We start from the raw sequence: 21,944 nt of genomic DNA, 5'->3' as shown, positions 1-21,944 counted from the left end.
CCAGCTTAGGTTGGATCCTCTCTTTGTTGTTCTACTGTCTTCACTTAGTTCAGTCACATGCCATTCATAATGAAATGGCAAAAACTGCCAAGTATATATTTCTAAGATGACAAAATCCAAATTATTGGTGTCTTGAATTTCAAGGTGTTCAAGGTACATGTGCTTGTACTGTAATTTCTTTGTAAAATTATAACTTACTGAATGAACATCTTATTTGTATGTCCTGTGTTACAGGGTTACTATCCAAGCAAAACGAAATCCTCTTCCTCCCCAACTCTTCTCACTTATTTCCCTTCTGCTGTTCTTCAAAGCGTCCCAAATTCTCTTATATTTTTATCATTTGCTCGCTCTGAATCCCAGAATTCATCCAATCGAAGCTGGGATACAAGGGTTTATTAAATATGCATACCTTCTTCCACTGAAACATCCATTCTCTGCCCCCTCAAGTAGCTAAACTCTTCCTAAATAATGTTGTAAAACAATCCTGTCTGACAGAGACAAGATCTTTACCAGTGCTTTGTGGACTGTATTGTTCAACCTCCTTGGCACTAAACTGCAGCTCAGTACTGCTTATCGTTCCCAAACCAATAACCCAATAGCCAGACTGAGTGTATCAATCATTTATTCCTTGTGCCTATGGAGTTTTTGCACACAACATTTCATTTCACGTGGCACTTTGGCGTTCACTTTCAAGGTATTATTTGGTTTTGAACTGCCACAAGGGTATGTTCCTATTTTGTCTGAAAGCACACATAGGTGACTTCTGAAATACTACAGGAACGAAAACCGTTTCCAGATTTGCTGTTAAGGGCTCAAAACAAGTTGAAACTATGTGCTATTGAGAACATGTCTGATTTTCACTTCCTAGTTGGAGAAAAGATTTAACTCAAGCTTCAGTCTTATGCTCGACCCTTGGTTGGCCACCGTCCATTCCCCAATTTGGCACTATTGTACGTGGCCCCCTTCACCATATTCAAATTATCAAATGCGTTGGACCTTCTACTTACAAATGTGGGCTTAGCCTTGTCGCACTAACATACATGGAACAACAGCCTGTTACGCTTGGCAGGCTGGCCTGCTGGCCTGACAAGGCCGTTACCTAGCTTCCGATACCCATCATCATCCTTTCTGTTCCTCCTTTCCCGAGCTGTTGTTTAGCCAATGTGTAAATGCTACAGAAATGCCAATTGCATAGTTTTTGAGGTATTCGGCCAATTAAATGGGATGCCTTATACTCGATCTTGGCAAGCCTCAGCTTTTATTCTCAGCCTTAGCGGGACTGCGTGTTTTTGCTTCTAGGTGGTGACCAGCACGTGTAGGCGGCAAACTAGCATTGTTGAGAGATCAAGCTCAGCCACATATGCGAGAAAAAATAGTATGTGGCTACGAAGAATTGCACGCACATGGCCTGTCCTGTTTGTAAGCCCTTTAGGGCATGATTGGTTGCTTGCGTTAACCCAAGACTGTATTGGGTCCAAGCCAAGTTAGCCCAACCCAGTATAAATGTATGCAATTAGTTGGTGTTTGATTGCCCTGCATGGAGTTGCATTTGGTAAGATTATGTTTGATTGGCTGAATTGTATTGCATGAGGTCATCTCCTTGTTCTTGTGGTGAGATTAAAATATAATCACTTCCACCTTCCCACCTCCATCTTAGTTCACACCACCTCGTCTTCATTGTCGCTTCCTCGATGCCCATCCATCTGTGCTGTCATCCTACCCGTACCTCGCCGGCTCGCCACACACTGGTGTTGTCAGTGTGGCCACGTCCCACAAGACGGAGGCCCCCGTGTCCTATGTTGGGATGCGGTGGGATCCTACTACTCCTGCTCAGGGGCAACAGCGAGATCCCTATGATCCGCCTCCACATTTACGATGTTGATGAGGTCGACCTGGACCTCAACCGTGTCAAGGGCCATGGGGGCTCGCTACCTGTGGTTCCCAGATCTGCGGTGGCCACGATGTGTTAGGAAGTGTCAAGGTGGCGTGGTGGGTGCCAGGAGGGGTGGCGAAGGGAGGGGGCACTTGGGAACACGGTGGAGGTCAGCCATGGTAAGTGACCTGGGAGGCTGGGAGTCTGGGACGATGTAAGCAGTGGAAATGGGGACATAAGGGCACTTCAACCTTGTGGACCCATGGTTTGTGCAAGATTACACAAGCTAGCACAATCAATTTTGGCATGATCCATGATGCAGGTTTGGAGCCTGCTTTTGCACTCCCTAAGGGCCCGTTCGGTTTCCAGGGACCTGTTACCTGGAACTGATTCCTGGCTGGATTGCTTGCCTAATTTATATAACCTTTGACCTGCTGGAACGATTCCTGGGTGGATTCCGGGCTAACCGAACAGGCCCTAAGCCTGCTTAAGGCCCAATTTGAGTAACCAAATATTACAAGCTTACCACTGGTTAGGCCCTAATGAAAGCAACCAATTACAACCTTAGGGTTCCTCTCTTCCATTTTCCACCCGCAACCACTCCTCATCGTCCAGCCGCCGCCGCTGCCACTGGTTTGTTGTCCATTGCATGCCAGCACAGCTGCTCGTGTGCGACCTGGATCCTCACTCCTCAGTGAGCCGTGCAGTCTAGCTCTCCTCCGCCTCTTTTCTTCGGCTGTTTACCATTCGTCCAGCTCTCATCTCCAATCTACCCAGATCCGAGACTCGAGCTCCAGGTATTTTTTTTCATCCTCCTCTTGTAGACTCTAGTGCTTGGTGTGTTGTGCTCTGTGTCGTGCTGCTCCATGAATGTTTGTGCTAATTCTCTATTGATTATCTTCATTGTAGCAACTAGTTTGCTTTCTACCTTGTGTGCATTCTGTGCTGGCCTATGCTTATGTGCTCTGCTCTGCTCAGTTTGTAGTGGTTGTGTGCTATCAGACAAATCATTTTGTGGTGAGATTAGAGCTGGCGCTGAATTGTTATGGCAATTATTGATATGAATCGTTGGTTAATGAATTTGAGGACAATGAAAGATTGAAGTAGAAATCCTAATAGTTATGCCCCATATCTCATAATCAGTTTCTCACTTCAAAATATGGTATGAAACATGCCATCTATAGTTATATGTTTGCGCATATGCTTGAAGTTCTTGATGCTACCATGCTATATTACAAACTGTGTAGTTGCTTTCTACACATCCTAAACATTAAACAATGAGTGACCAACCATTTCGCGTTTAGTACTTTAGTGTCTTGGTGAATGCATCTAGTTTGCTCTGCTGCCCCCAGTTTGTAGCATGTAGCTCTTCTATTTCTTGCTGGAATTCGTCAAGTGTAAAATACACCGGTGGTCCTCGAACTTCTTCTGTGGTTCACTTAGGTACATGAACTCTCAAATTGAATTGCCATGTTTCTACATTTTTCAAGTGGTTCACTTGAGGTCCATTGGTGCCTATTCAGTGTCTCCCCCTTTTGCAGTTTTAGGTGATTTAGGTGAGTTTGGGAAGAGACCTCAATATGATTATATTTTGGCTTGATCAGGGGTTATATTGAAGCACAATATATTTCCTATTATATACTTGATGTGTAGAAATAGTTGCATGTGGTATAAGTGTCGTATGTCTTGGATTGACTAATGTATATGTTTATGCATGGGGTTTGTGCAATTGTTTTTGCAAATAGACTTTTTTCATGAATTGAGAATATTTGGAATATCATGAAGCAGTTAGCATATCAATAAGAACTGCTTACGTTTTGTTGTATAGTTGGGCATTTTAGAATGGAAGATGTAGAATTGTTCCCTGGTTTTTATGTAGATGGATTGTTTACTATGCTTTGAGGCACTGTTAATAAAAATGGGGGAGTTTGGAAAAATGGTGGGGCGCCTTTGGTGTCCCAGCATAGCAGGTCCCAAGCCCTGGTAAAGGAGGAGGGTTGTGTTAGGCGTGGCGAGCCAATGTAAAAACTTAGCCACTTAAATGGAGATGAAACCCGAAAGAAAATCGTTGGGGCGTAACCCTCTTAGCGACGCGCCATATCGGAACCCGGGTATGGTGTTAAATGGGCAAGGGCCGAGTCGTCACCCCCGTGACGCGCCGTGTCGTGATCTGGGCATGGTGTCAAGTAACCAAGGATCGGGTCGTCGCTTCCTTAGTGGCGCGCTACATCGGCGTCCGGGTGTAGTGAAAAATGAGCAAGGGTCTTCGCATCAGAGTCGACGGGTGCGAAGGGTAAGGAAGCTAGTCGAACCAACTAGGATCCGTTTAGGTAGTTGGAATGTAGGGTCACTTACAGGTAAGTTAAGAGAATTAGTTGATACCGCGACTAGGAGGCGTGTAAATATATTATGCGTTCAAGAGACTAAATGGAAGGGTTAGAAGGCGAAGGAGGTGGACAATACAGGTTTCAAGCTTTGGTATACAGGGACAGTCGCGAATAGAAATGGAGTAGGAGTTTTGATTGATAAGAGCCTCAAGAATGGTGTGGTGGGAGTGAGAAGGCAAGGAGATAGGATTATCTTAGTCAAGCTTGTCGTTGGTGATATGGTCTTAAACGTAATTAGTGCGTATGCCCCCCAAGTAGGCCTCGACGAGAGTGCTAAGAGACAGTTCTGGGAAGACTTAGATGGCCTGGTTAGAGCTATACCTAGTAGTGAGAAGCTTTTTATAGGAGGAGATCTTAATGGGCATGTAGGTACTACAAGCGCAGGTTTCGAGACAGTTCATGGAGGTTTTGGGTATGGTAGTAGGAATCAGGAGGGGGAGGAAGCTCTAGACTTCGCGGTAGCTTTTGACCTGATGATAGCCAACACTTTCTTTAGAAAGAGAGAATCTCATCTAGTGACCTTCAGTAGCGGACAACACTGTAGTCAGATTGACTTTGTCCTTGCAAGAAGAAAGGACAAACGAGCATGCTTGGATTGCAAGGTGATACCAGGGGAGTGTTGTTTCTCAACATAAGCTTTTGGTGGCAGATTTTCGTTTTCAGATGCGTGCCCGTAGGGATAAACAAGCTAAGATTGAAAGAACAAAGTGGTGGAAACTGAAAGGGGAGATGTCAGAGGTATTTAGGGAAAGGGTTATCAAAGGGGGCTCTTGAAAGGAAGAAGACGACATAAACAATATGTGGGACAAGATGGTAACCAACATTCGGAAGATAGCCTCAGAGGTGTGTGGAGTAACCAAAGGAAGGGGACGTGAGGCTAAAGATACTTGGTGGTGGAACGAGGAAGTCCAAAGGGCTATTAAAGAGAAGAAAGAATGCTATAGACGCTTGTACCATGACAGGAGTGTGGACAACATAGAGAAGTATAAGGTGGCAAAGAAGACTGCAAAGCGAGCTGTAAGTGTGGCAAAGGGTAGAGCGTACGAGGATCTTTACCAACATTTGAGTACGAAGGAAGGAGAGAAGGACATTTATAGGATGGCTAGGGTTCGTGAGAGAAAGACACGGGACTTCAACCAAGTTAAGTGCATTAAGGATGAAAGGGAGTATCTCTTGGTAAAGGAGGATGAGATCCGACATCGATGGCAAGAGTATTTTGACAAATTGTTCAATGGTGAGAATATGGACATAACCTTTCAGTTGGATGACTCTTTTGATGACACCAATAGGCGCTTTGTGCGGAGAATCCAAGAATCTGAGGTCAGAGAGGCGTTGAAAAGGATGAAAGGAGGTAAGGCGATGGGACCGGATGGTATCCCAATCGAGGTGTGGAGATGCCTCGGGGACATAGCTATAGTATGGTTAACCAAGCTGTTCAACCATATTTTTCGATCGAACAAGATGCCTGATGAGTGGAGAAGAAGTATATTGGTACCGATCTACAAGAATAAAGGGGATATTCAAAGTTGTACAAATTACCGAGGAATTAAGTTGATGAGCCATACTATGAAGCTATGGGAGAGAGTTATCGAGCATCACTTGAGAGCAATAACGCGGGTCTCTATGAACCAATTTGGTTTCATGCCCGGAAGGTCAACCATGGAAGCCATTTTCTTAATAAGACAAGTTATGGAGCGGTATAGGGAGAAGAAGAAGGACCTACACATGGTTTTTATTGACTTGGAGAAGGCTTATGATAAAATACCAAGGAATGTTATGTGGTGGGCGTTGGACAAACATAAAGTCCCAATGAAGTACGTCGGGCTCATTAAGGACATGTACAGCAATGTTGTGACTAGAGTTCGAACAAGTGATGGAGACACGGATGACTTCCCAATTAGGATAGGACTACATCAAGGGTCAGCTTTGAGCCCTTATTTGTTTGCTTTAGTGATGGATGAGGTCACAAGGGACATACAAGGGGACATCCCTTGGTGTATGCTTTTCGCGGACGATGTAGTGCTAGTTGATGAAAGCCGGACAGGAGTGAATCAGAAACTGGAGTTATGGCGGGAGACTTTGGAGTCCAAAGGTTTTAGACTTAGTAGAACTAAAACTGAGTATATGAGATGTGACTTCGGCACTACTACTCGGGAGGAGGAAGATGTTAGTTTGGAAGGTCAAGTAGTGCCTAGGAAGGATACCTTTCGATATTTAGGATCAATGCTACAGAGGGACGAGGATATTGATGAAGATGTTAGCCATAGAATCAAAGCAGGGTGGATGAAGTGGCGGCAAGCGTCTGGTGTCCTATGTGACAAAAGGGTACCACAGAAGCTAAAAGGCAAGTTTTATAGGACGGCGATTAGACCTGCTATGTTGTATGGTGCAGAATGTTGGCCTACGAAAAGACGACATATTCAACAGCTAAGTGTCGCGGAAATGCGTATGTTGCGTTGGATTTGCGGTCATACAAGAAGGGATCGAGTTCGGAACGATGATATATGTGAGAGATTAGGGGTAGCGCCAATTGAAGAAAAGCTTGTCCAACACCGGTTGAGATGGTTTGGACATGTGCAACGGAGACCTCCAGATGCACCGGTGCGTAGTGGAATCCTAAGTCAGGATAGTAACGTGAAGAGAGGCAGAGGAAGACCGAAGTTGACTTGGGTAGAGGCAATAAAAGGAGACTTGAAAGGATAGAATATACCCAAAGACTTAGCCTTAGATAGGAGTGCTTGGAAGACAGCTATTCACGTGCCTGAACCTTGATTGCTTCTGTTGGGTTTCAACTCTAGCCTACCCCAACTTGTTTGGGACTTAAAGGCTTTGTTGTTGTTGGAAAAATGAAGAGAGATGTACAGTTCTCGAATCTTCCGTGTTTTGGTGATCTGGTTGTTTGGTTTGGTGCAAGTTCATATGTGGAGTGGAGGATGAGGGTCTTAGCAATGAAGTTGGCATGAGTCAAGATGTACAGGCAGCTTGCTCGGGGTTTACATATTGCATGGAGGTGGTGGTTGGCTGCACCTTGCCTAACTAAAAGGTTGCCTGGCGAAGATTTTTGATAAAAAAAAGCAAACAAACTTGCCCTTCAATCTTAGTTTTATTAAATTGGAATAAATGTAAATTCCCAATATATTTCTTGAAATGGAAAGTTTGCATTATGCATTACTACAAGATGGATTCATGCGCAATTAAGGCTTTCTGAACTTTTACCAGTATCAACAACAACAACAACAACAACAACAACAACAACAAAGCCTTTAACTTTTACCAGTATATGTAAACAAACTTCTATACTGGGCAGTTGAAAATAACATTGATAGATCATCTTCAATAACATTATCAGGTTAATTTTGCTTTCTTGCTATATGGTTGGTAAAACACAACTGATGACGACCATGCTTTGCTGTTTTTGGATAGTGACTAACACACTTAGAAAAAAAACTATATGTTTGCAGTAGGTGGTACATGCTATTTATGCAAATGAAAGTTCCTTTTTAGGAATGTTAAACAGAGTTCTGGAGTTTAGGATTTCTTTTGGGTATCTTTTGTGATGCATTCATATTATTAGTAAAGGTATATGTTGCAGTACAATATATTTATATTTCTTTGTTTGGAAGAGTTTTTTGCATGCCAATATTTTATTAAAGATTTCCCAACTCAATTCATAATCAGTTCATTATTTCTTCATGCCACCAAATCTGATCGAAATTGTTTGTATGGCAGGAAACATGAGGCAATCAAGCTGCCTTAGAACTGCTTATGAATCCTGTAACAATATAAGACTAGGTTATTCCAATTATCAATCAAGAATTCTTCCACAGGACTTGATAAATGAGCTGCCAGAAGCTTGCATAGCTGAAATATTCAGGCATGTGGAAAACCCAGAAGATCGGCAGTCATGTGCCTCTGTCTGTTGGAGATGGGCCAACGTATTGGTCTCTCAGCGGCCAAACTTTTGGGGCCCCTTCAGTGTTCATCAAGCCGTTCACCCTTGCCTGCATCTGTCTAACGTTTATGACGTCAAGCTTGCAGCGGCTGTTGTTGACATATGCGCAAGGGATGTGGTGACTGATCTTGATCTTCATTGTGCACCATGTGGGGCTGTTGTTGATGGAGTTCCACGGCTCACTGATAGTGCTATCCGTTTTGTAACCAGTGCATGCCGCAATCTGAAGTCAGTTTGTCTCGTTGACTGTCTCTCTCTCACGGATAAAGCTGCCAGGATCATTGCTTCAAACTGCCCTGCATTAGAAAATCTCGTTATGTTACAGTCTTCAATCAGTGATGATGGTCTTTCTCAGGTTGCTAAGCAATGCAGAAACCTGAAGTTCCTCCGTATCGAAGGGTGCTTGTCCATAACTGAGGCATCTCTAAGAGCCCTTGTGCAGTATGCCAAGAGACTTGAGTCTCTTACTCTGGGAAGCTGCCCTCAAATTGGGCAAGATGCCATCTTGTCTTTACTGATGAACCAACCTTATCTGGACAAGCTTGAGCTCAAGGGCATGATGACTGGAGAATCACATATAAATTTTGCTAGACAATCATCAGCCCTCCATCAATTATGCTTATTTCGCCAGCTCTCTAGCCTCATCCTGGTGAAATGCCCAGGTTTACGGAACCTAGGCATGCTTAACTTTGCTAGAATTCACTTTCGATTGCTACGACATTTGGTAATTGATGACTGCAGGGGAGTGACAGAACTTGGCTTGAAGTGGCTGTTGGGCAATGCCATGAATCCCACTAAGCTTAAGACCATTAAACTTGTCAGGTTCCTATTTTTTACATATAAAGCTGCAATAGAAGTTATGTCCTTGATCAGCAGTACAATTGAATCAATGATTATGGATTCATGTGATTTTGGCATGATAATGCCACACTATCTTGATGAAGCTGTGGCCTGTGAGTGTCCCAAGCTGAAGGTGATCAGTATGGAGCACTGTGAGAGAACTATGGAGCTGCTCTTATTATGGGTCAACATGGTGTGTCGTGGGCTTAAGGAGCTTAGGCTCGTTGGCTTTCCAGCACGTGGTCAGGCTTCTCATATGGAACTCATTTTAAGTGGCATCCTGCACAGCAATGGGATCACAAAGGTTGAACTGCAATCCTACCATTTGACAGACAGGCATGTTTGCATTGTAGCTCAATCATGCCAGGGAGCTCTGCAGGAACTTATATTGGGTGAATGCCCGAACATCCGGGGCAACTTTGTCGTGTGTCTCAGAGAGTCTTGCCCCAATCTAATCAAGTTGACCTTGAATCATATTCAAATCAGCGATGTCCAAATCAGGATTCTTATGCTTGTAGGATTTCACCAACTTGAGGAGTTTAGTTTAATGGAGTGCCCCTTGATCACTGATAGGTTACTAGCTATCTTACATGCATCAACCTTGCCCAACCTGAAGAGAATCAATTTGTCAGGTTGCCCTAATGTCACCCAGGAGGCTGTTGCCATTTACCAGCGTCGCTGGGAAATCGAGTACTAAGGGAGCTGAACCTCCAGAAGAAAAATAAACTTGGCTGTGTGCTTCTGTTTGCAGCTAAATCTGGTAGGGTCATCGTAAACTTTGATTTCACCTTTGAAACTTTTGTCGTCTTGTGGAACCGAAGTATGTGGTATCGTCCTTGACAATGTCGGTCCTGTTGCTGCTTATGTTCACAGCTCCTCTGAGCTGCTGTGCTGCTTTTGTTTTCCGGTTTATATTTCTGGAGCATAAGGTGCTGGACTGCTTGTTCTGTTTGCCAAAAGATGCAAAAGTGTAGCCCAGATTTTGCATCTATGAACCTGTGACTGCTCACAGCAGAGGTGCTCGACAGCCCGTGCTTATTTTTTTGTTCTGATGATTGGCAACACCATCTATAATTTAATTTCATTTGTGTGGCAAGTCGAGATGAGAACACGGCGGAAAATGCCCATTGTATCTGGTTTCAATGACAAGTCTATTCTCAGGTAGTGAGATCATGCTAGCCTCAGCGATCAGGTAATGTGCAGGCAGTTGACGGGGCTTTGACCTCGACGCGGCGGCTACATCAGACGATTAGCTTATTACCTGATCGCTGAGAATGGACCTTAGCTTTAGCCATTACCTGTCGTTGAAATGCTCCTCAAATGGTGTCATGCTCTTGGATCTAATGCCTATCCATCAGGCTGCCGTCAGGTAATGGATCCTATGACGATGAGCAGTGCCTGATCATGACAAGCGAGCGACCAGAAAGCTCTTGGCTTAGCTATCTACTAGCTAGTACAAGTAGTAATCTCTGTGATCCTCGGAGCAAGCAAAGCATAGAAAAGCTCCATGACCCTTGATCATGGCGCTGTGCCGGAGTCACCGGTTTCGACGAATCACAGCATATTTGTTCAGCCTTCAGCGTCGGTCATGGGGGGTTCAGGTACAGGGTACAGGCAGCACTGTTCAGTGTTCGCCATGATCGTCCTCTTCCCTCCCTGAAGGCTTGGCGTTCTCGAGTGATGGCGATGAGATCACGGACGAGTCAACAGCAGATTGTCCCCGTCGATCCGCCTGTGCGGAGCGGAGCCCGCGTTGACTGTTGCTGTTCATCCCAGGGCTTGTCCTGGTCGAAGAAACCATATATATCTACGCTGCTTGTCCGAAAGGATCACGACGTCCGTCCACCACAGACAAAAGAAACAAAGAAAAAGGAAAAGTCTTCCTCTTCACGCAGTAAAAAAGGATCGGTCGGTCTCGATCGTTTACCTGCCTTACTTAGCAGCAGATTTACATTGCCAATTCACCGTGCAGACAAGCACGGTGGCGGTTGTCAGTTTATATTCTTCTCTACCAATATATGCCCAGCAAATCTACTCATCGGTTTTTCTTTTTTTTTTTTAAAAAAAAACAGAGACAGGCCGCAGTACTTGTTGCAGTAACAACACATGGCGGCATGTATGAAACTATGTATGTATGAATTATGATGATATACGTATCTCGCCAGCCATACGGTTCAGTGAAGAAGCCAGTCGGGGACCGGAGATATTCGGTAGCCATTGGCCCTTCCGCCCTTGTCGATTCCGCGCCCGCGCTCGCGGCGGCCGTCGATCCATCCATCGATCGAGAGAGGGCCAGGGCCCATGCCGAAGGCACTGTAGCGGTAGTACGTGTCGCTGGCCGTGGCCGATTCCTCGCCTCTCGTTCGTTCGCTGGCCACCCGCTGCGGCGCTACCTGCCCGTCTCGTCCCGGCCGGCCATATGCCTCGCGTGATATCACCAGCAGTCCAGCACCACGCGGCCAGCCGATGCCGATAGATCGGCGCGCTGTAGCGTAGCGTAGCAGGAGGGCCCCCGTGAACAGTCTCCACGCCGTGCGGCAGCATTCATGTCGGGTAGGTTCTTGTTCGCCGCTATCTATCGGCTCCGGTCGAGTTTCGTTTAGACGCCGTTTAGTTCCACTTTATTTTGCAATTTTTTTAAGATTTTTCGTCACATCGAATCTTTGACGCATGCATAAAGCATTAAATATATATAAAAAATAAAACTAATTACATCAGTTTAGACGAAATTCACTGAGACGAATCTTTTAAGCCTAATTAGATTATGATTGAACACTAATTGCCTAAATAACAGCGAAAATGCTACAGGTATCATTTCACTAAAAATTTTGTAAACTAAACCGGGCCTTATTTGCCCGACGAAAAGTCGAAAACGATGGGATAAGTACTAAGTCGATAAAGTTTGGATGAGCACGAGCTCATCCGATCAGCGCCGGCCGGAAGACGTACATGCCCTGTCCAAACTTAAATTCGTCTTACACAATTAAAGCCACGTTCAAACGTAGACCCTAAACTACATACGGTCTATTCGCTTGGTCGTAAACGATCGTAAATTTTTAGTCAGAATAGTATTTTTCTCTCACATCAAACCAGTCAGCAATAATAATCCACGATGTATACGATCGTTTTAGCCTAGCCTATATAAAGACCCGGCCCGGCACTGAACAAATTCTTAGCTGTCTAATGAAACGACAGGGAAATCCAGACCCACATGAACAGAAAACCTGTAGCCTCTACGCGCGTACTTAGCCCACCCAGTCCGACGTTGCACCTGAACGTAATTTCCTATGCATTGAGTCCATTTGCAAACTGCGGCGAAAGGCCTTTCTATCTGTGTGCCCTTGTCAGTCAGTCCACGATAGGTAACTTATCAAGACACGAAAATCTGAGGGGCCATCATCGATGGCATAATACTCAACTTGATAAGATAGTAACCGGGAAGGGATCAACGAGAGCCAACTAGCCGGTCAGGGACTCGGAAGGGCGGTGTCAGACTTTGCTGCCGAACGGAGCGAGCGATCACACACACACGGTCCAAGCAAAAGTCGCCAGCGGCACCGGAAAAGGAGGACACCTGGATGACATGTGCAGGAGGCTGATAACCGTCCTGTTCGTTTGGCTGATAAGCCATGATTGAAAGTATCGTTGATTGATTTATTATGAGAGAAAAATACTGTTCGTTGCGTGGAAAAATACGGTGGGAACAGGGCTGGCTTGCCTTGCGCCTCCCAGTCCAACTCAACCGCGCCATCTGCTTGCTGTCTTTGTTTGGGCGCAGGCGCGTCACTGAAAATGAGACCTGGGCGCTTTCGTGTCTATATAGGTGCCGTCAACGTAGACTAGCCAGTAGCCACAGTACGTGTAACGCGGACCACGCATCGTACTGAGCATAAAATGGTGATATGTGTATGGTACTCCGGAGCCCAAAATGTACTTCGCCGGTGGTGATTGCTGCAAACGTTGACAAGTTCGATCGGCGACGCCGTTTGAGAGCCGTATGCTAGCTCTTGAGTCTTGAGCAGCGAGGGTTCGGTTCCGCAGAATCGAAACAGCAGCTAGCGCCCGCGGAATCGAAACAACCTGGTGACACCACTCGCCCTGCAACCCCCGCCGGCCGCGGCCAAATTCAGCCGCGCGTCGTTAACCGCGCCACCACCACGACGGAACCCCCCGCGCTCCCCGAGGGGCGAGGGTTTGGCGGCCGGCAGGTAGCTAGCCTAGCCTGGCACGGGGACGCGCCGCCACTGCACGCCCGACACGTCCCTTCCTGCCCATCTTCCCAACCAACCAGCCAGCCAACCCCGCGCACGCAAGCGCAACGCAGCGCAGGAACGCGACGCCACGCGGGCAGTTTTTTAACCTTATCCCGCCCCGCCCCGCCGCGCCCGTACGCACGTCTCCCTCCGCACCAACCGGGTCGGCGCCAGCGGCACGCCCTGGCCCGCCCCACCCGCGCGCGGCGCCGTAACAAGCACCACCACTTGCTCGCACACGCACCGCGGCACCGGTAAAAATCGCGGCCGCCGTCGGCATGCGAGCTGGCGCTGGCTCTGGCTCCGTCGTTGGTGTAGGGTTTTGGTTACACATTCTAAAATTTATAGTACACATGTATGAAGTATTAAAAGTAGATTAATTATAGAATTAATTGTACAGATTGAGAATAATTTACGAGACGAATTTATTAGACCTAATTAGACTCATGTTTAGTCTTTCTAATTAGTATCTAAATATCCGATGTGACATCTACTAAATTTTAGTTCTTGAATTCGAACACCTCAAGTCCCTGTCATATCAAATGTTGGACGAATACATGGAGTATTAAAAGTAGACTAATTATAAAATTAATTGCACAAATTAAGACTAATTTATAAGATGAATCTATTAAGCTTCATTAGACTCGTGTTTAGTCTTTCGACGATCCGAACACCCCCGAGGGATAGGGATCGGGAGCGAATTCCCGGCCTCTGTCTGCCCCACGACAGCGACGCGGGCGGGGCCGCGCGGCACAGCGCTCGCTAGCTAGCTATAGAGAGACTGGAGAGGGACAGGCCGCGCGCGCACACGCCACCGCGCTCCATTGGCCACGCCGTTGCCATCACGCCGATTAAACTAGTCGATCGCCCAGCTCGCCTCGCCTGTGATCGATCGGGCTGCTGCCTCCCTCCCTCCTCCTCAGCGAGCTAGCCAGGCAACACTACTAGTACTAGCTCTAGCTGAGGAAGTGAGCTCGTGATCCGAGAGGCGTGCGTGCGTGCGCGGCCATGGACGGCGAGGACGACGTGCCGGAGTGGATGATGGAGGTGGGCGGCGGGGCCGGAGGGAAGGGAGGAAAAGGCGGCGGCGGCGCGCTGGACAAGAACAAGAAGCGCTTCAGCGAGGAGCAGATCAAGTCGCTGGAGTCCATGTTCGCGACGCAGACCAAGCTGGAGCCCCGGCAGAAGCTGCAGCTGGCGCGGGAGCTCGACCTGCAGCCGCGCCAGGTCGCCATCTGGTTCCAGAACAAGCGCGCGCGCTGGAAGTCCAAGCAGCTGGAGCGCGAGTACTCCGCGCTCCGCGACGACTACGACACGCTCCTCTGTAGCTACGAGTCCCTCAAGAAGGAGAAGCACGCGCTCCTCAAGCAGGTCAGGACGATGTCAAGCTCGTCACTCATCTCCCATCTCTCGTTCGTTCGCGCGCGCGCGCCCCGTGTTGATCCGTTGCATATATGCTCTCAGATGATCATGCATACATGTCCAGTTCATTTTTTCGCCCTAATGATCGATCGGTTCTTGAATGCGTTGCGTGCAGCTGGAGAAGCTGGCGGAGATGCTGCACGAGCCGCGGGGCAAGTACGGCGGCAATGCGGACGCCGGCGCCGGGGACGACGTGCGCTCGGGCGTCGGTGGCATGAAGGAGGAGTTAACGGACGCCGCTGGGGCCGCGCTCTACTCGTCCGAGGGCGGTGGCGCTGGCAAGTTCGCGCACTTCACGGACGACGACGTGGGAGCCCTCTTCCGGCCGTCTCCGCAGCCGATCGCAGCAGGCTTCACGTCGTCGGGGCCGCCGGAGCACCAGCCGTTCCAGTTCCACTCCAGCTGCTGGCCATCGTCGACGACGGAGCAGACCTGCAGCGGCTCGCAATGGTGGGAATTCGAGTCCCTCAGTGAGTGATCGATCGTCAGGTCAGATCATGCGACGACGATCACAACGGGCCACTCGATCGGTTCCAAGCACGTAATTAAGGACGAATTCTTAGGGGTCATCAGATCAGCCCCAGAGCAACGGTGTACATAGCTTCAGTAGATCAAAGTCCAGGTCTGTCCATCAAGCAGTTTCTTCTTTCTTCTCGTCATCATCATGCATGCAAACGAATTTAGATCAAAGTCCAGGTCTGTCCATCAAGCAGTTTCTTCTTTCTTCTCGTCATCGATCATCATGCATGCAAACGAAATTTTCTCTCCCCAACATCTTCCAACCTTGTCGTCTCTGTCAGATCATGTAATCCAGGAACATGTAGAGAAAGATCAAACGAGCTTATAGAGAAGGTCACATGCGAGCTCAGCTAGTCAATTTTATTCGCCAAGCATGTTCAATGGCTGCTTTCTTCGTTCGTTCTTTCTCCCAAAGATAGTAGATGAACAGCTAGCTAGCTATTAGAGAGAACATGAAAGTACAGATTGCAAAAAGATGCCGACGTGTTTGGCTAATAAGACGGGCTGAAAATACTGTTGGCTAATTTATTATGAAAAAAAATACTATTTGTTGATTGAAAAAATACGGCTTATAAGCCAAACGAAGACAGGGGATGGAGATTCTTAATCGAGCAGGAGAGGGGAAGGGAATCGAACAGCAAGGCTGAGTACAGTACGGGGGGAGGGTACAGGGTGGCACAGATCACACAAGTAACATGCATGCAGCATTGCAGCCATTCTTTTATGCAGATGATAAGGCGCGTTGTTTAGCTAGGTCAAGCCGAAATGCATTGTATATTTGTTTTTAATTTGATTGATAAGAGATCTCTAGTGTAGTTTAGTGTGGATCGCACTCAAGTTAAGGACGGCAAACGAAGGTACTGGTGCAAGCAAAGTTTCAATGGGCGTTCATTGAAAAAATAGTATAAAATACATTTTCAACCTCCAACTTATATAGCAGTTCGATTTTCAACGAAATCGGGTGAAGTACGCCCTCCAACTATAAAAACTAGAGCTTGTTTGGAACGCAGGAATTTCACAGGAATTTTGTAGGAATTTTATAGGAATCAGTTCAATTTCACAGAAAAAACACAGGAACAGGAATTTTTTCCTGCAATCCAAACAGGCCCTAAATTTAATCCTCTTGCCGGTATCGTGGTTTTCTATTTTATAAAAATAATAACAATATAATTTATTGTCTAAAAATCCACATGATTTATTTTAAATCAGAAAAATATGAAAATTGTACCAATTTTATTTTCTAACAATTCTATCTACCTATTTATGATTTATATATAGTTATTTGAACTAATTTATTCATATTTCTATTGTTTTATTGCTCATAGTCATGTTCATTATTTATTCCAAACAGATAAAAGTCAAATAACTCTATATAAACCAGTCTGAGCATAAAAATTTTCTGGTATTGACAGTTAGAGAGCATCCATTATCCCTGTTTTATGTGTTATTATGGTTCAAAAATGTATTTTACCCGAAGAAAATACCAAATCGACTTTGACGTCGCGGCAAACATATAAATATAACGTACACTACTCCCTCTTTGCAATGAAACACGGCAAGGCACACTCAAATAATTTTGATTTAGGTCAATTTTATTCGGGAAAATATGATAAAGTTGGGTTTGCCAAAAGAAATGATTCGATAATATCGTAACTTGTGTTTGGAAAAATATATGATAAGTAAATGTGAATGAAGTTTCTCATTGTTAATTTATATGTCACTTCTCGTTTGACTGGAATTCAGATAACTTCCCTATCTATTTCGAAGAAAGGATCAACGGGGGACGTGCGCTCATCCTCGTACAACAATCTTCATGGAAGGCTTCCGTGATTGTACTTGAATAAGCTTATTATGTGATTCGAGGCCGTCGCGTCGAACGAGGAAACTGATGTTAAGTAAAATCATGCATGCTGGTTGATGCACGACTCTGCCAACTCCATGTTGGATTGGATCGTCAATTTATATCATTTCTAAACTTGGAACCTCGACGACTCCGTTGCAAATGAAGTCAACGCGTGACGCTGGACACTAAGATCGACCTCATTTGCCCTACCCTGGCCCTAATTTACCGAGACGTACTTATCGTAGGTAGAAGCGACAAAACTTTTACCCCACAATAGTTCTAGAGTCCTGACAGCGACCAGTACAAACGTGGTAAAAAGAGCTCTCAGCATTTTTTTTCTTCTTAAAATAAACGTGGTAACTGAACCTATTTTGCCAATGCTGATTTCGCCTTCTTCGCGAAGAAGGGACAGGTTACACACTCGAGCGTGATCCCACAATGGAATCGTGATATGCCCGTCGCTTACGAAATCAGTGGATTTCGATAATGTAAAAAAGACGCGGTCTTCAGATCTAGGTGTAGTTATAGATTCGTTTGTACACGGGTAGTGTAAGTAGTGTGCGTGTGTTGAGTTGGCGTGCGTGTATACGAACAGATGCTACAGCTCTATCCAGATGAGAGGCAATAAAAAAAAGTTACTGCCGGTAATTAATATAAGACCAAAGAAGTGTTCGGCTGATGGTAAAGCCGCTGGTGCTAATTTGTATAACTGATTTTTTTAAGAAAAAAAATATTATACCATGACTTACAAACTAGCAAATAAGCTGACTGAAAGACCCGCCGAACACTCCGCGAATCACCCGCTGTTTGTTCGGACGCATACGCAACCCGTCGAATTCAAGCTGTTTTATTCGGCGAGGTCTCTTTCTCTCGCCCTCAGCTGCTGCCGCGCCGGCCCCACGGCATATAGTGACATGTCACACGGTGACGATTTAGCTAGAATACTTTGATACTAGAATTCTAGGACCTAAAAAAAAAGAATCCAGAGAGGCTCTACAGGTTATATTTATATATATTTGAATGAGGGGAGGCTCCAGAATATCACAGGAGCTTGTCGTGTTATCGTGAGGGTGGTTAGCGTTGCTTCCATCTAACCGATATGGGTTCCACTCAAACGTGACAACTCATGACCCACGTATTATAAGCAACGCGTCCCTGTCAAAGGCAAAGAAGGCCCCATCGGAGAAGGGGAAGGCCAGGCCACCATGTTAGCTTGAGTGTTTACGTGGCTTATAAGTCGACTGATACTGTTTTGTTATGAGAGAAAAATACTATATTATGACTGATAAGCATGGTTGATACGATCAAACAAATATGGTGTATAGTTTAATGCAGATTAGTGGTATATCGATTTCCTAATCCGGCGACAAATGGAGCCACTTGTACAGCCAGTTTGATCGAGTGAAAGATTTCTGGCGTAATCAGATGTACACGTCGCTTGCTATTACTCAGTGCGATAGTAATGCACATTTTTTATTTTATTTTTTTGAACCCACGATAGTAATATGCTACAGCTACCATCTACAGACAATTATTATTAATCAGAGGATGCTGCAATGCACTCCCATCATAGAGCCTCGAACACACAATTAGTTTGAATCTCCCATTATAAGAGTCAAATGGCAATAGGTGTCGACGCCAAACAAGTTACGGAGCACACAGAAAATGAGCATATGGTACGGCAACGTATAAGTAATATTACTATTACCCAATAATCACTACTACAAAAAGCATTTTTAGGGGCGGCTGGTAACCCTTTGTAGGGGCGGTTTGGCCAGCCGCCCCTACCGAACCGTCTCTACAAATCATGCATTTGTAGGGGCGGTTCCCAGGCCGCCCCTACAAATAGATTTGTAGGGGCGGTTGGTTATTGAGCCGCCTCTAAAAATAGATTTGTAGGGGCGGCTGGTATTACGAACCGCCCCTATAAATCTATTTGTAGGGGTGGCTGTAGTGCCAGCCGCCTCTATAATACCTGTTTGTAGGGGCGGTTCAATCTAGAACCGCCCCTACAGTACATTTTCCCGCAAAAAAAAATTCAAATTTACAATTCAAATTCGACCAGAACTGTTTGTTTCTGCGTATTCCATCCAGCATCCGCATTGCCGAACGGCCTGCGACCAACGTTCCAAACCGCGTTCGCGTTGCCGAACGCCACGCGACCAACGTTCCGAACGCGACTATATAAAGTACAATTACAAGTCCAATTCGTAATGATATATATATATACAATCCATCATTAAATATACAAATTTCATACACATTGTTATCAACGTCCTAGAGCTAGCCTTTCAGTCTCACGAAGGTGTTGGTACTGAGGATTTGTACCTAAGTCAGACTCTCGATCATGGTAGGCGCCTCTCACGTGTACAATCTGGTCCAATATGAAGTTGCAAAGGTCGCCGACGAGCTCTAAGAGTTGGTCATCCTTGTATGGGTCTCTTTTCATTCCTTTCTCTTCTCTCCACTACAAGAAAACAAGTTTCAGTTTAGTATTTCATACCATTTATAAAGTTTTTATACTACGGGTGAAGAGGTTCAAACTTACCCTTAAGGGGTGTCTCCTGTAGGCACCGGTGTTACTCATCATAGAACATATATAGTATCCACAATGTACACTCCCAGGCCTCTGCTTGGGGCACTGTGTGTTTTGCATATGAAAATATTAGGTAATGCTTTTGACAGCCATGTAACGGAGTACTGAAGAAGTAAGTTACACTTACCGCACATAGTGTTTTTATAGCCAGCTTTTCCTTCCTCGCTGGATCATGCCTTCCGTGATGATGCGAGACATAGAACCTAAATGCCCTGTTCGAATTATTTTAGCAAATACAACTTGTTAGTATGCATAAGTGAACGTTACAAGTATGTATACAGACATATAAGCTAATGAGGATTGTCGATATGTATACGTCTTGAGAATCGATATGAAGTCTTTGTATGTCGCCGGGTCCTTATCTATTGAATCAAAGACCCATGCCATGCTCTTCCCGACATCGACGGCTATACAAATCCAGTGGTTGCTGCATGGATTTAATCATAGAACTAGATAAGCTCTTTTACATCGAATAAAATATATCGAACATAGCTTTAAGTTATAGTTGAACTTACTCGAAGTTGTATGGTAGCCATATAGTAGAGTGTTGTTGGAGATTTTTGAAAGCCAGAGCAATGTATGCCGCAACCTTAAGGGACTCTTCCCTTAGCTTCGCACTACGGATGCGCTCTTTCTCCCGAAGAGTCTTTGCAGCTGCTAGCTCTTTGGCATCCAGTGTCCACCGTTTAGGGTAATTAAAATTTGTTTGGGCTATAGCTTGAGGGTCTACATACCCGGCTTTCACACTTGGCATTTGTTTGACAATGTGCACTTGCATTCTACAAATCACGGCTGTGGGTTAGTTACAACAAAATTCAAAGATTACATTCATATCATATCGGAAGGACAAGGACTTACAGGCACCACGTGCGAATTAGATTCATCTCCATTTCTTCCAGGTGAAAGCATGTGTGCATGTCATTGAAGTCAAAGATAATTTTCCCGGTTGGGCTTCCAAATGTGCCGGTGGGAAAGCATGCTTGTATGATATCTATGCTCGTTGGGAGAACACGCAAGTACCAATCATGAAACCTTCTCATTCCAAGTGGTAGGCGCTGGATGTCCCAGTTTGGTAGGAAGGGCTTGCCTCTTTCATATTTTTTCGGGCAATCCTTTGACCATTCGATGGCATCAACATTTGGATACTGCTTTGCAATTTGGTGAAGTTTGCTACTGACGGCCTCCTCAGAACCCCGTGATGGGACATTTTTAACTTGGTTTTCAGGCTTGAACTGATCATGGGAATACCACTTGGACACCGACGAGACGTCTTTGATCGGAACATAAACTGGCCTTATGTGGATTGGAATCTTCTTTCGGAGTTCCCATTCAGGCACGTCCTCATCTTCTTGTGCATCACCTTCTTCAGGAGGCACTCGTTGTTCATGTATCGGTTGTGCTTGTTGACAAGACTGTGGCATCTCATGATGCACTTGCCCGGTACGAGCTGGAGAAGGTTGTGGCATCTCATCAGGCACATGCTCGATAGGAGGCGGGGAAGAATGTGGCATCTCAGGAATGTGGGGGTCACGAGACGGTGAAAATATCTCCCCGGCCTCAACAACTCGCTCCAAATTTGGGAGAGGGGGAGGCGGCGAAGAAGCAGTCAATATAATGTCCCGTTTGTGCCAGAGGATGAACTGCCCCATAACGTCTCCGAGTAACACCAGCCCCTCGGGAGTTGCGTAGTCTATCCTCCACTGCATGAACTCGGGCTTCACTGTATGCACCTCGACCCTAGTGTAGTCCGGCGGTATGTTATTATTGTGGTGTAAGCCACCGGGAGGATGTGCAACACCCGTTGCCACCTCCATCATAGTGTTCTGCCGGCCGCTGAGAAACACCAAGGTGCAACTAGTAGGTTCCCGTATGAGATCGACTGAGGTTGTGGCTGCAGTGGAACCTTGGCTGCTAGGAACTTTCAGGAGGGCTGCCAACTAATGCCAGTTCTCTCGGTGGCGTCACTAATATACGTGGCTCCATAGACATTCCTTGCTCCTCCAGTGCCTTCGCAACTAGAGCCTTCACTTGGAGCTCAAGACTAGTCTCCCAGGTCTCGGCCATAGTTTCTTGTACATGTGCTTGTCCTCTTCGAATCCTTGCTTCCAAGTCATCCTTTTCCCTAGCCCCCTGGTGCGGCCTGTGTGCTCCTTGTTTCCCAAGCTAAGGCTAAGCTCGTCCCTCTCTCTAGAAGGATTGAATGAGCCCTTCTCTTTGTCTTCAGCATATTTCAGTATCCTTGATACCGCCTCTTAGGGT

The 21,944-nt window shown here is 45.8% G+C and overlaps 2 protein-coding genes across 2 annotated transcripts; both read left to right on the top strand.

Moving 5' to 3' along the window:
- The first annotated feature begins 7,732 nt into the window (after window positions 1-7,732).
- On the top strand, window positions 7,733-10,144 carry LOC136550045 (EIN3-binding F-box protein 2-like). The gene has a single exon (XM_066541478.1). It carries the CDS (start codon window positions 7,953-7,955, stop codon window positions 9,747-9,749), a length of 1,797 nt encoding a protein of 598 aa, XP_066397575.1. The 5' UTR covers window positions 7,733-7,952; the 3' UTR covers window positions 9,750-10,144.
- A 4,065-nt stretch (window positions 10,145-14,209) lies between these two features.
- LOC136552169 (homeobox-leucine zipper protein HOX6-like) lies at window positions 14,210-15,526 on the top strand. Its single transcript, XM_066543701.1, has 2 exons — window positions 14,210-14,676; window positions 14,843-15,526. Exons 1-2 carry the CDS (start codon window positions 14,314-14,316, stop codon window positions 15,203-15,205), a joined length of 726 nt encoding a protein of 241 aa, XP_066399798.1. The 5' UTR covers window positions 14,210-14,313; the 3' UTR covers window positions 15,206-15,526.
- Window positions 15,527-21,944: the final 6,418 nt, after the last annotated feature.

Source organism: Miscanthus floridulus, chromosome 4 (genome assembly GCF_019320115.1).
Source record: "Miscanthus floridulus cultivar M001 chromosome 4, ASM1932011v1, whole genome shotgun sequence".
Taxonomy (NCBI): Eukaryota; Viridiplantae; Streptophyta; class Magnoliopsida; order Poales; family Poaceae; genus Miscanthus; species Miscanthus floridulus.
The sequence above is the reverse complement of the archived record's forward strand: the minus strand, read 5'-3'. Positions and strand labels throughout refer to the sequence as shown.

What these genes read in the sequence shown, in the direction of transcription:
- LOC136550045 (XM_066541478.1), top strand. Translation starts at nt 7,953, where the DNA reads ATGCCACCAAATCTGATCGAAATTGTTTGTATGGCAGGAAACATGAGG.
- LOC136552169 (XM_066543701.1), top strand. Translation starts at nt 14,314, where the DNA reads ATGGACGGCGAGGACGACGTGCCGGAGTGGATGATGGAGGTGGGCGGC. An exon ending in AGCACGCGCTCCTCAAGCAG is followed by an intron (nt 14,677 to 14,842) that starts GTCAGGACGATG and finishes CGTTGCGTGCAG; the next exon opens with CTGGAGAAGCTGGCGGAGAT.